This window comes from Pseudopodoces humilis, chromosome 6 (assembly GCF_049639895.1).
Source record: "Pseudopodoces humilis isolate 2021_Gansu_Grassland_sample_001 chromosome 6, ASM4963989v1, whole genome shotgun sequence".
In the NCBI taxonomy this organism is placed as follows: Eukaryota; Metazoa; Chordata; class Aves; order Passeriformes; family Paridae; genus Pseudopodoces; species Pseudopodoces humilis.
In genome coordinates, this window is record NC_142205.1 from 49,098,266 (window position 1) to 49,110,754 (window position 12,489).

The 12,489-nt window shown below is 46.4% G+C and overlaps 1 protein-coding gene across 1 annotated transcript; it reads right to left on the reverse strand.

Moving 5' to 3' along the window:
• Positions 1-356: 356 nt before the first annotated feature.
• Positions 357-5,482, reverse strand: LOC148184173 (E3 ubiquitin-protein ligase RNF4-like). The gene is made up of 4 exons (XM_088056814.1): positions 5,343-5,482; positions 3,250-3,394; positions 1,669-1,723; positions 357-1,355 (listed from the first exon to the last, which is right to left on the reverse strand). The coding sequence occupies exons 1-4, from the start codon at positions 5,422-5,424 to the stop codon at positions 1,206-1,208; spliced, it is 432 nt and encodes a 143-aa protein (XP_087912940.1). The 5' UTR covers positions 5,425-5,482; the 3' UTR covers positions 357-1,205.
• Between the last annotated feature and the right edge of the window lie 7,007 nt (positions 5,483-12,489).

Below are 12,489 nucleotides of genomic sequence, written 5' to 3' on the forward strand. Positions count from 1 at the left end.
TTTTTAGATGAACACTGGGTGCACCACATGCAGTGGTGAAGGTAGTGAAGTCCATGATGGTTTATTTTCCCTTGGGGTTTCCATCCCCAGGAAGTGGAAATTCCACTGATGAAACAGAAGAACTTTTCATGGAGAAATGTATGATGAGCCCTTGTGCAGGGCTCCCATGCAGGGAAGGATATTTCAGCAGCCCTTGAGCTGTGAAGTACCACGGCCAGCTGGCAGATGGAGATGTTCACCAGCACAGAAACTAGAGCTTGGGAAGTGTAGGTCTTGCTTAGCCCTGCAGGTGATTAAAGACTTGTGCCCTCAGCACAATGCTTTCTCCCAAATGGACAGGTACATACCATGGGCACTCACTGGTCACGTCCCTGTGATGGATGGGGCCACTTGCTGCCAGCCCACATCAGCACCCTCGTCCCCTCTGGAGACAACTAGCTTTTGCAGTGGGAAAGGTAAATGGTGGTGATGATGATGATCATGATGATGCTCATGGCAGTTCCTTTCTTTACCTGACTACTTACTTCTGTCTTCTGTTTTGTAGGCTAGGTGTTGAACACGGCAGTCTACACATCTATATTGCTGTGGCTGCCCTTAAGCTTGCAGGCTTTTTAGAAGGGTAAAGAGCTTCAGAGAAGCTGGCAGTCATCAATAGAATGCTTTAACCACAACATTATGGAGCAGCTTGGACCATAAAAAAGCTGTTTGGATACCTACAAGTTATTCTCAAAGAAAACTGTTTTCTTTGCATCTGTGCACAATCTGCTGTTCTTTCAGTCTCCAGAGCACTGAAATAACGATATTTTCACCTAAACATCCACCAGACTGTGGCCTGAGAAATACAAGGCCTTGCATCTCAAGCAGGGCCTGTTTCTTTTTCCTGTAAGACACACACTGGCCACAAGAACTACAAAGTACATTTCCCCCAAATCAGTGACTGATGTGATGTCACTGTGTGATGAAAAGAACGAGCTTCTGACTGCTCAAACCAAGAGCCTTATTTCCACCTGTTAAACAACATCTCTGTCTATCAGCACAGTCTAACACAGAAGAGCAGACAGACTAGATTTAAATCAATCAAAACTCTATTTAAAACTGAACTCAGAAAAAAATGAAACAGGAAAAGCTATATATCTAAAGAAACGAGACTCTACACTGCCTGTTCTCCAAGATCCTCCTGAGTCTGTCCTGAGAATCACAGGCACTCAAATATAAATTGGATGGTATAGCTCTGGACTGAGTTCTGCTCTGCAGGTTGGGCACATCTGAGCAGTCTCCAGGGCAGCACGGAGGCACGCGCTGCAGAACAAGTGGCCGCATACAGTTGACACAAGCTCTCGTCCACTCTGCACAATCTGGAAGAAAGAAAACAACAACATGTATTGGGAGGAAAGAATTCGAGTTTGCTGCTCTATTGGCACCAGGCAAATGAGACTTGAGAGCATCTGGAATCAGTTAGAATAGTGAGGGACCCACAGATCTGCCAGTGCCATCCTGGCAAGGGCTTCTCCCTCTACATTCACCACCAAGAAGTGACTTGTGGAGCTTCCCAGTAAGGACTGTGCTTCCAGCCAGCTGCCCACATCAGTCAACTGACTTGTGCAACTCCCCTTTTGGCTTCTTCCTCCTCCCACAAAGCACAAAGGATGACAAGAGGTGGAGCCTTACCTCTGAGTAAAAGTCCATGCAAATTGGACACTTAATAACCACTCCCGGCTCTGCGCTAGAGGGAACAGAAGCAGAAAGAAAGTGCAGCTGTTAATATCACTACACTTCAATGGTTCTTGATACATAAAATCTCACCTAATCATGACACTGCACTGACTAGCCCTGGCACATTTCCTTTGAAGAAGCCTGCTGTCTTTAACTCTCTCTTTCCTGCATTTAATGAGGATTTGGGGTCTCCCTGCCTTGAGGGAAAGAGCATCCTGGTTTTCACTAGGAGAAAGGTGCAGTCAGTCACCCTGCTCTGGCATTTGAAGTAAGAGCAGTCTCTAGCGCTGGCCAGTTGGTGTTTGGAAACTTGGACTTCCAGCGGCTCATCAGGAACAGCTTTGGAACTACAGCATCCAGCTGTCCTCTGGGAACTATTCAGCATGGAATATTCATTCCAGGACCCACTTCTAACGCTACAGAGTAACACGGCTCCGGCAAGATCCAGCCCCAGGAAGGAGCCTTTGGTCAATGTTGAATGCTGCAGCACTGAGTTCTTTCAGAGCAGTTCCATTCTGGAACAGAGAACTGAAGGAATAAAGTATTCCTTTGCTATATGAATCCCAAGTGGTGGGATTTGTTCACCTGCAGACAGAACAACCAAAACTTAAACATGTACAATTTCATTGGCTAAAGGCATTAGGGTTAAGAATAGTGAAAGCCCTTGAGGTGGCATACTTAAGACCTGACACCTAAAAGGTCCATACTCAATTTCTCTCCTACATTGCCTTTCCCAAAAGGTTCAAAGCACACCAGCTTTATTAAAACCTATGCCTTTCCCTTTCACCCCAAAAAAACACTTTAGACAACCTTCCATCTTCATTCTCATGTTCTTTGTCCTCCCTAGTGACACAGACACCTGGTTTCATTTAATCAGCCTAATGCACTGCATCTTTCTAATTCTGCTGGAGCGCTCCTACAGCAGGACTTTGCTGTTTCTCTGCAGAACGGGGATTTTACTGTGCAGGCACCCAGCTTCAACTGCAAGATCTCCATCCCAGAAGCAAAGAAATCAGGGCTTGTGACATCCAGCACTGGCCATAAAAGCATGACCTGCACAGCTGCCTGCGTGCAAGTCTACCTTGGGAAGAAGGGCTCCAGTTCCAGGAGAAAGGGAGCCAGCTGGCAGCATTCCAGCAGGCAAGTTCTGCTGGAATTTGCCCAGCTGCTGCCTGCTGGCCCCATGATGCCAAGCCTCATTTCTTGCAATGGAAGTATTTCCATATCTAACATGGCTACTAGAACTTGTCAGAAAAAGCAAATGCAATCCTGAGCTATGGCCTGTGACCAATGCCCTTCCTTGCCATAGCCCCACTCTCATCTCTAAGGTTCTGTGGCATCTGCCTTGGGCTGCCTTTTTCTCCCTAAATGCAAATGGCATCATTTGATCATCATGTAACACAGGAGAAGTATGGAAATAAGTAGAGTAGGGAAGGCTTCAAAGATAAACCAGGCATAGCAGTATAACTTAGTCCTACACAGAAAAGAAACAAAAGCACAACATTCTGTGTTTGGTAAAACATGAGCCATACGTACGCTGAACGTTCAGTATCCTCCTCTGATGCCTGTTCTGCAGGGGCTGCAACAGCCATAGGTGCATCATTTGCTCCTGATCCATCACCAGAGCCATCCACCTGTTCCTGACTGTCCACTGCCACACTTCTCCTTTCTTGTCCATGCACTGTAATTGAATTTTCAGAAGTTAGATCTATTATTCTCTCTCTCCCTGGAGCTACCCTTCAAATGAGTTCTAGAAATAGTCAGTAATGGTTCCTATTTTAAATGGACTCTGTTCATCTGGGTTAAAAACAATCTGAAACAAACTACTTTCCCAAAGAGTAAGGCTGAACCTTTCCAGACATTGGGACTACTTGTGGATGCTAAATGCAAAAAGCAAGCAGGAACACCCAGTCTGTGTGAAACTAAGTCACACAAGCTTCTCCCTCTGGCCTGAGAAAGCATAATGAAAAATCCAAACAGTCCTTGCTAAAGGACAGCAATCTTTGCAGGTGTTGTTTAGAATCCTTGTTGTTTCCTTGCCAGAAACAGTCAAGGGGTGCTGTTCCAATTAACCAATGATAGTGATGTGTAAGTTTCATGACCAATGAGAGCTTTACCTCTCAGACCTTCTCAAACACATCTGTAAAAGAAGATCTGGAATAATAAATCTTGCTCTCTTGGACAAAGCAACTAAGAGAGTCATATTGTACTTCTCGTTGCTCCTAATACAGTACGACAACTACTCTGCTACGGACCAACACAAAACATTTGCTTTGTTCACTCTACACACAGCTAAAAAGGTGATTCTCAAGGACAGTCCCTGGAAACTACAAAATTACTTGGAGCAGTGTCCCCTTAAAAATTGTCATCATGTCCCTCCTGACTTAAGGTAATTTGAAAATGGACTTCTATGGGATGCAAAATGTAGAACATATAAAAGATTTCTTAAGGAAGGATGCTCTTTGTATTGATATATTTCATCCTTAAGGAAGGATGCTCTTTGTATTGATATATTTCATCCTTGCATATTTTCAAGCCAAATCAAGCGGAAGGGAGATTTAATCCATGAAATAGACAGCAACTAACAAACAAGCTCTAAGTGATGCCCATGGGTTAGAAAAACAAATCCCTTGTTGGTAGAACTGCCTTGTTAAGCTTCAGGCCTTGGCATGTTTCAAGGAGCTCAGACCCAGGGAAAGGTTAACAAAGCTTCAGGAGAAGGATGCCCACTGAGAGTGGACACAAAGAATGCAGAATTGAGGGGCCAAAAGGACATCCAACACAACTCCCAAGATAAGGAAGCAACTAAGAAACCCAACTCTCCTGAAATCACCTTTGACTGGTAAAAAGTAATTCCTGCAGGGGGAGATTGCAACCAGCCCAAAAGAAGAGAGAGACTGAGCAATAGACGGAGTGGACTAATTCTAGGGAGAAGTGAGACAATCGGTAACCAAAAGAAGGCAGAAGACTCATTAGGAAGATGACCGTGTCACTTGTAACCAGTCAATACCAATTTCTTTGTTTGTTCAAATTTGTAAATAATGGAAGTTTTGATAGTGAGCGTGTCTGATAGGTGAAATAGCACTGAGCACCCAGACTGAAAGTGCAACACTGAAATAACCAATCTATGTCTCTCCCAAGTGTACAACTATTGACCTGTTGCACCCCAGTAACAAAATCCAGTTTTTGTGGGCAACATCTTGACCAAGTTCAAGAGCGATCAATTTTAAATGGCCTGGTCTGTAACAGCCAGAGGGTCAAGAAATGCTGTTTGCTTTTTAACTCTCAGAAAATGCAGGCACCCATGACTTCTGCAATTCCATTCTCCATGTGATACTAATCAATCACTAATCAATTAAAACTGTAGCAAGCATCACCAAATTCAAGTTCCTTCTGCCTAAGTATTCAGCCTCAACTTTTATGGCAGGGATTTTCCACTGTGACTGATAGAGGCCACCACACACACATTGGATCCATTCTCTAAGACACTGGCTAGCAGCTTGAGCCTGTCCTCTGCCTTTTACTAAAAGCACTTTCAACCCCTGCTGCTTGAGGTGCTTGGAAAAGAAAAAAAATAATGATTACATTCTAGATAAAAGTCCATTACCAACTGTAAAACATCAACTCACCTTCAGGAAACTTCCATTGATGCACATGAGAAGGGAAAGAAAAGAAGATACAATTAGATTTGGTGAGCCCCCTGTGCTGCATGCAAACCTCAGCTCAGAGAGCAGTTCTAGCAGAGGAGTGAGGAAGGCTAGGCTATCACCCTCCAAGTTGGCTTCAGAACATTCAAAGCAGGAGCACAAACAGCTGCTGCCCTGAAAACAACCAAGTGGCTGCTGCTGATTCTGCTCTCATTGATGCAACAGGGTACAAACAGAGGCAGCTTAGGAAGCACCTGAAAACCCTCCTCCCTCCTTCCCCTGTTCCTGTGCCCTAATTCAATTTGGCCTGGAACTGTTTCTTTCCCTTGTTCTCCCTAAAACTGGAAAATTCTGCTATTTGAACTCTAAACACTTCATGTTAGATGAAAGAGCTGCTGAAGAAAGGAAACCACAACAGGCATTGGCAATAAAGAACTCTATCAATCAGTGCTAGAATTACAAGGAACACATGGATCTGCCAGTGCCATCCTGGCAAGGGCTTCTCCCTCTATGGACACCACCAAGGAGGGACTTGCAGGAATGGGCAACTTGGAGCTTCCCAGCAAGGGCTGTGCTTCCAGCCAGCTGCCTGTAGCACCCATCTAAAACAACTGAGTTGTGCAGCGCCCCTCTTTTCCCTTCCCCTCCCACAAATCAGAAATGACAACAACATGTGGGTCCTCACCTCTGCGTTGTCATCCTCCCAATTTGGAGGACTAACGAGACCTCCTGGCTGTTCACTAGAGGGAGCAGAATCAGAAGAACATGCAGCCATCAATTTCACACAGCACACAGGCTTACCAAAACATATAATTGCAGAAATTGAAGTAACCCCTTATTCTAATTTGGCAACATCCCAGCCAAGAAACACAATCAAGTGCAAGAGCTTTTATGTTCTGCAAGCATTTCCGTGTATCACAATCCATAAGGTAAGAAACATTACAATAATGACTTCCTGACAGAGAGGAAATATTTCTCCTGGATTTTGCTGGTTTTAGGGGTTTTTCCCATTACTTCTCTTCCAGACAGGCTACTATGATTCAAGTCAGAATTCTCCAAACTGAATCAAGTAGAACCCAAAAGATTGGCAAAAACCTGTGTCTACACAGAAATTACATCAGAAATTACACTTTGGAGAGACCCTTTATCTGTCACATACAATTCAATATCTCTTGGTTCCTGTTGGAGGTTGCTCGCTAGTACTTGGTTTGAATTCTCTGCTGATCCAGAATCCAATGGGTACTGCTGGCTCCCCTCCCAGTCCTGCAATGGGGTAAAAAAGGAGACAGATTATGAAGAGCTCAAAGCCACCCCATCCTGTTTCCCCATTTCAGTTCCCTAACTGGATTTGGGCTAGAAGCTTTTCTTTCCCTCGTTAGCCCTAAACACTTGGCGTTGGATGAGCAGCTGCTGAGAAACGGAAACCACAGCCACAGGAATTTGGGGCAAAATGTTTGCTGCTCTAGTGGCACCAGGCAAACAGGACTTGGAGTATGTGCAGTCTGTCAGTCAGTGCTAGAACTACAAGGAACACATGGATCTGCCAGTGCCATCCTGGCAAGGGCTTCTCCCTCTATGGACACCACCAAGGAGGGACTTGCAGGAATGGGCAACTTGGAGCTGCCCAGCAAGGGCTGTGCTTCCAGCCAGCTGCCTGTGGCATCCTGCCTAAGCCAACTGAGTTGTGCAGCTCCCCCTCTGGCCCCTCCCCTCCCACAAAGCAGAAAGGACAAGAACATGTGATAAGAACATAATCCTCACATCTGTAATGTCATCCCGCCATGTCGGAGGACTCTCAAAACGGTCTGGCCACTCATCAGAGTTAATAGAACTGAAAGAACATGCAGTTGTTAATTTCACAGTGCACAGAGGGCTACCAAGACATAAAATTGAAGAAATTGAAATAACCCCTTATTCTGATTAAGCAGCATCCCATCCCAGAAACACAGTCAGTGCAAGAGCCTTAATGGACTGCAAGCATTTCAGTGTATCACAATCCATAATGGAAAGAAACATTCAATAATGACTTCCTGAATGGAGAAGAAAGGTTTCTCCTGGATTTTGCTGGCTTCTAGGGTTTTTTTCAATTAGTTCCCTTCCAGACAGGACATTATGGTTCAAAGCAGATTCCTTCACACAGAATCAAGCAGAATCCAACAGTTTGGCAAAAACCTATGTCTACCCTATATCAGCAATGACACCTTGGGGAGACACATCATCTGTTACATACTCATCGTTGTCTCTTGGCTCCTCTTCGTTGTCACTGGGCCAAAGCTCAGCTGAATCCTCTGTCTTGCTGGAATCCAGGGGATACAGCTGACTCTTCTCCCTGCCCTGCACCTCTGAGTTTTCATCCTCCCTAGTCAGAGGACTGGCGGGATCTGTAGGCTGTGCACTAAAGAGAACAGAACCAGAAAGAACATGCAGCCATTTCAACATGGAGCCAGTAATTTCCCTGGGCACCAACAGTTGCCAACAAAGAAAATGCTGGTACTTAAAACATCCCCTATTCTGAATATGAAACATTCTCACCCAGAAACACAACCATTGCAAGAATTTTTATGTACTGCAAGCATTTATGTGTGCCATTCTCTGACATTCAAATTTAGATGGACCGCTTCTAAGAAGCTAAGGCTTCACAAACAGAGAAAGAAGGTTTCTGCTGGATTTTGCTGGGTTCTCCTCCAGGCAGACCGCTATATTCCAGGTCTGAAGTATTTGCACAGAGTTCTGCAGAACCCTACAGCTTGGCCAAAACCTCTTTCTACCACATATATGAAATCAGAGTTTCAACAGACACTTTCTCTCTCACATACCCATCATCTTCTCTTGCTTCCTCTTCATCATTCCTTTCCAGTGGCTCAGCTGAATTGTCTGAGGCCCTGGAAAGATGTGGCTGCTGCTGGCTCTGCTGCAGGGGTAGAACGGGGTAGAAATGGACACACTTAGGAACCAGTGGAACTTTACACTTCCTGCTCCCCCGTTTCAGTTCCCTAATTGGATTTGGGCCAGAGCTGTTTCTTTCCCCCTTTCTCCCGCAAACTGGCAACTTCACCTGTGATAGCCTGAGCACTACTTTTTAGAGGAACAGCTACTGAAGAGAAAAAAAGCCCTCTACCCAAACCTGCTCTTGTGTTTGGTCTAAGTGGAGCTGGGTCATGCAAAGGCTGTTGTGAAATTGGAGGCCTTTTCTTTGCATGGGTTCAGGAACAACCCTGTCAGGATATAACTGCCATGCAATGTTTGCTGCATGTGTCTGCTTTGCACAGCAGCAGAGGCATCCCAGATTTGATCAGACACACTGCTCTCAGGACTGGATCAAAGCATATTCTTTCAAAATAGTAGGGGAAAAAGAAAAAATCCCAAATGTGCCCCTTTTAAAGACTTAGAGGAGTAAGAAACAGAACTAGTGTGTGTCCCAGTCAGCTGCAGTTGCTTTTTACATCCAGTGACAGGGGGACCTTAAACTGATGCTGCAGCTAAAACACTTCTTCAAATCAAAGACTTCCTGTGCTCTCTTTTGAATCACTGAAGCAACAACTTCTTTTAGCTTGTTCATCCACTCTCTGCAACTGATTCTCAGGCATGCTGATGTGTTTGCGAGTGTGTTTGGGGTTGACTGGGAACAGTGTCTAATGTGATAAATCAGAGCCATCTTTCAACCTTGGAGGCCAAGGGACTTAGCAAGATTCCAGAGGGCAAGAAAATTCATGTGGATGCAAGATGAAGAGGAGTGTGCCAGTCACTACTTACCACAGGAAATTCTTCGTCATTGATGGTGATGACTTCAGGCTCGGAAGATTCACCTGTGAGATCTATGATTTCTTCACCAGTTGAAAAAGAGAAGGTTAAAACTGAGGTCAGAGATTGCAGAGGAATGAAATGGGCTGCCACTGTGGAACTGACTGTGCTTGGATTCACAGTGCCTAAGGTCTCTTTTTTTCAGGAATGTGTTCAACATTTCACTCACAGTCCACAGGGAGCATTGCCAGCCCTGTCCCCTGAAGGGGCAAAACAAGAGGAAGAGCACCTGAGCTCCTCACAAGTTCTCTTGGATGACAACAGCTTACGGCAGGTTCACCCCAACAGATCATTCCTCTCACATAGGGGAATGTTTAGCACACAGGAGAAAAAAACAACCAAAACTAGAGGGGATGCTAATTTTACAGTACCATGCTGTCCATGCTCCCCTGAAGAATGGGCCACAGCTAATGACTAACTTTTCTTCATCTTTCTCCAGCTTGGCGGATCCCAAACTCAGCCTGCCACTTCCACTGTGGCAGCTGCAGTCACTGCCAGCTCCTCAGAGCACATATTCAGGTGTTTGAGCAGCACCTGGGGCCTTTGCTACACAGCTCATCTCCCACTAGAGACCAATGTATAGCGGTCAGTAACAAACCAAAACAGCTGCCAGTGGGCTGGTTGTTTAGGGATGCCATACCAGGTGCTTCCTCAACCCCAAGGTTCCCTTCCTCCCCAGGAAAGGGCCTAGGAACTGGCAAAAGCACATGTTCAAATGAGCTCCAAGCCTCCAGAAGCAGGTTCTGTTCTTACCAGGCTCTAGAGCAGGTGAACAACTTTCCTCATGGTCTGTTGGCTCTGTCTGCAATGTTCCAATTGCTCTGGAGGGCAGCAGCCTGCTCTGTTTCCAAGGTGGACAGGAATCACACCCCTCTCCCGGGCGCTTTCGCCGACGCTGAGAGAGAACAAAGCCTTAGCATTTTCTGTTGCACTCATATCAACATGCCACTTGCTTTTTGCCACACCAATGACAGCACACAAGGATACAAAAACACTCCTGCAAAGGCTGCAATATGCATCCAATGGTGCTATGGGCCATTCCCACCCAAGTGCATCTCCTCAGAAAAAAGACATCACCCCTGATCTCCGACCAGCTGCCTCACCAAGAAAGAGCCTGTCCCAATGGCTTGAAAATGAGGAGACCAGTTCCCAGTTCTAGCAGGCTACTACTCACAATGTAAGCATTTCTGAATTACTGCTAATACCCACAGAGATCCAAAACCTTCAATATCCCAGGACACAAAATTACGTGAAGTTTTCAAAGGTTTCCATTCCTGTTCATTTGCTACAAACTCTTGAAATACTTCCTAGAAGTACCCCGTAAAATGTTTCAAGATTCAGAACAGCATTGAGTAGCGATGTACTTACTGAGCTCATGGTATTTTCTGGTCTAAATGCACCAGCAAAGTAGGTGGGACAAACACCAGAAAAGGAATGTCAGGGATTTGATCAATCCCTTTTGTTCCTTTGGGTAGCCCACTGAAGTTTTTTTGGAGTGACACAAAATTGTTGTTCCAAACCTATCAGAAAAGTACAGGGGAGTTGATCTATTTGGAATGCAAATTTTCTTGAACACCCTCATGCCCCAAGACTCCCATTCCCAAGTCTTCAGGTCCTGTTCAGAGCTAAAGGGGAAGTCCATGACTCTGGCACTTGAGCCCACCTGCAGCCCATGCTGCAGCCCAGACCAGCCCCTCAGCATGACAATCAGAATTGTCAAGCGTTGTCTGCACTCGCCTGTACAGTCACTCCAGAGTTTGGCTCACAAATGTCAGCAGATGACTCTCTATTCCCACCCAGGATGGAGAAGACGGATGCTCTGCGTCTGCTGCGCAGCAGAGAATCCGTCAACTGGCTCAACAGACTCCGTGTCAACAGAACCTTGGGAGCAGGAGTGCCCCTGGCAACCGGTGCCAACATTTCATGCCCAGCTAAAGGGGCTCCACTTTGCTCACCCATGCACTTCCAGAAGGCCATGGAGGCAGCGCAGCCATTGCCTGGTTCTGCTGCCACCCGCTCCATCAGGGTGCTCAGGGCCCTGTCCTGCCTGGCCTGGAACCTTCCAGGGACAGGGCATCCACAGCTTCTCTGCACAGCCTGTTCCACTGGCTCACCACCCTCCTGGCTCTTGCAAACATCTGCTCCCAACCTTCCCCTTCGACGTCTAAAACCTTCCCCTTCCCCCATGGCTCTCTGCCCCCTCTGGCCACTGGAAGGCCACAGTCAGGCCTCCCCAGCCCCTGCTCCTCTCCCGGCTGCACAGCCCCGGCTCTCCCAGCCTGGCCGCACAGCACAGCTGCCCCAGGCCTCCACACATGCCCAGGGCCGCCTCCAGCCCTGCTCCACAGGCACATCCCGCTCCTGCTGGGCCCAGCTGGACACAGCTCCGCACGCGCGGCCTCACGGGCACAGCTGTGCCTCCCACCGCCTTCAGCCTCAGGCACCTGAGCACCACTGGAGCCTTCCTGTGCCCAAAGAACCCACACCAAACCACACCTGCCCAAAGCAAAGAGAAATTTAAACCCTTCCTTAACCCTCCTCCTCCAGCTTTATTGGTCTCTTGCTGGTTTAACTCTTATGGGACTGCTCTAACTTGAACCCAAGTAAATAGCAATTAGAATCCATGTTTGGTGGAGTTTGTTGTTTTTTTCAAACTGTTGAAACTATCTAACCATTCAGATCCTTATTTCAAGTCTCTGAAATCTTGACATTGCCAGGTGTTTCACTACTCCTCTACTAGAATTTCCCAACAGGCCTGAGGAGCTTTGCTCTGCTCCCAGGGACAGCACCTCCCTCCTGAGGCCCTGCTCTGCTCTCCAAGGAGACACAGCAAAAAAAGCAGAATTAATAATCAGTTTGCCTTCAAGCCACAGGACCTGTGTTCAGAGGGATGGGCTGGGGCTCCTGAGAGCACCCGGGAACCCATCTCAGCCCTGCCAGATGCAGGAATGCTCCTCAGCCCCTGGTCCCTTTGCTTGGGTGCCCTCTGGTGTGGGGAGAACAGTGGCAATTGATCCAGGGCTGTGGAGGAACAAGGATATGTTCAGCTCGTGCTCTACATGAGAAGCCTCATTTCTTACAAAAATTTCTCGCTTACTACAACTCATCCTTTTGGGTAATTAGGTATCAAGTATTGAAGAATGGGTGGGGATGACTCTTCCATCTTTTGAAAAAACCCTAAAGGAGATTCAATGCTTTATATAAAATGTTAAGATGCTAAAGCAATTCCAAATGTGCATTTAATAGATGAATAATTAAGCTCCTTGTATGGGTCCCAAAGCACTGAATAGGAGAAATGGACAGTGCAAATATGCTGTCTCTCTGTTCT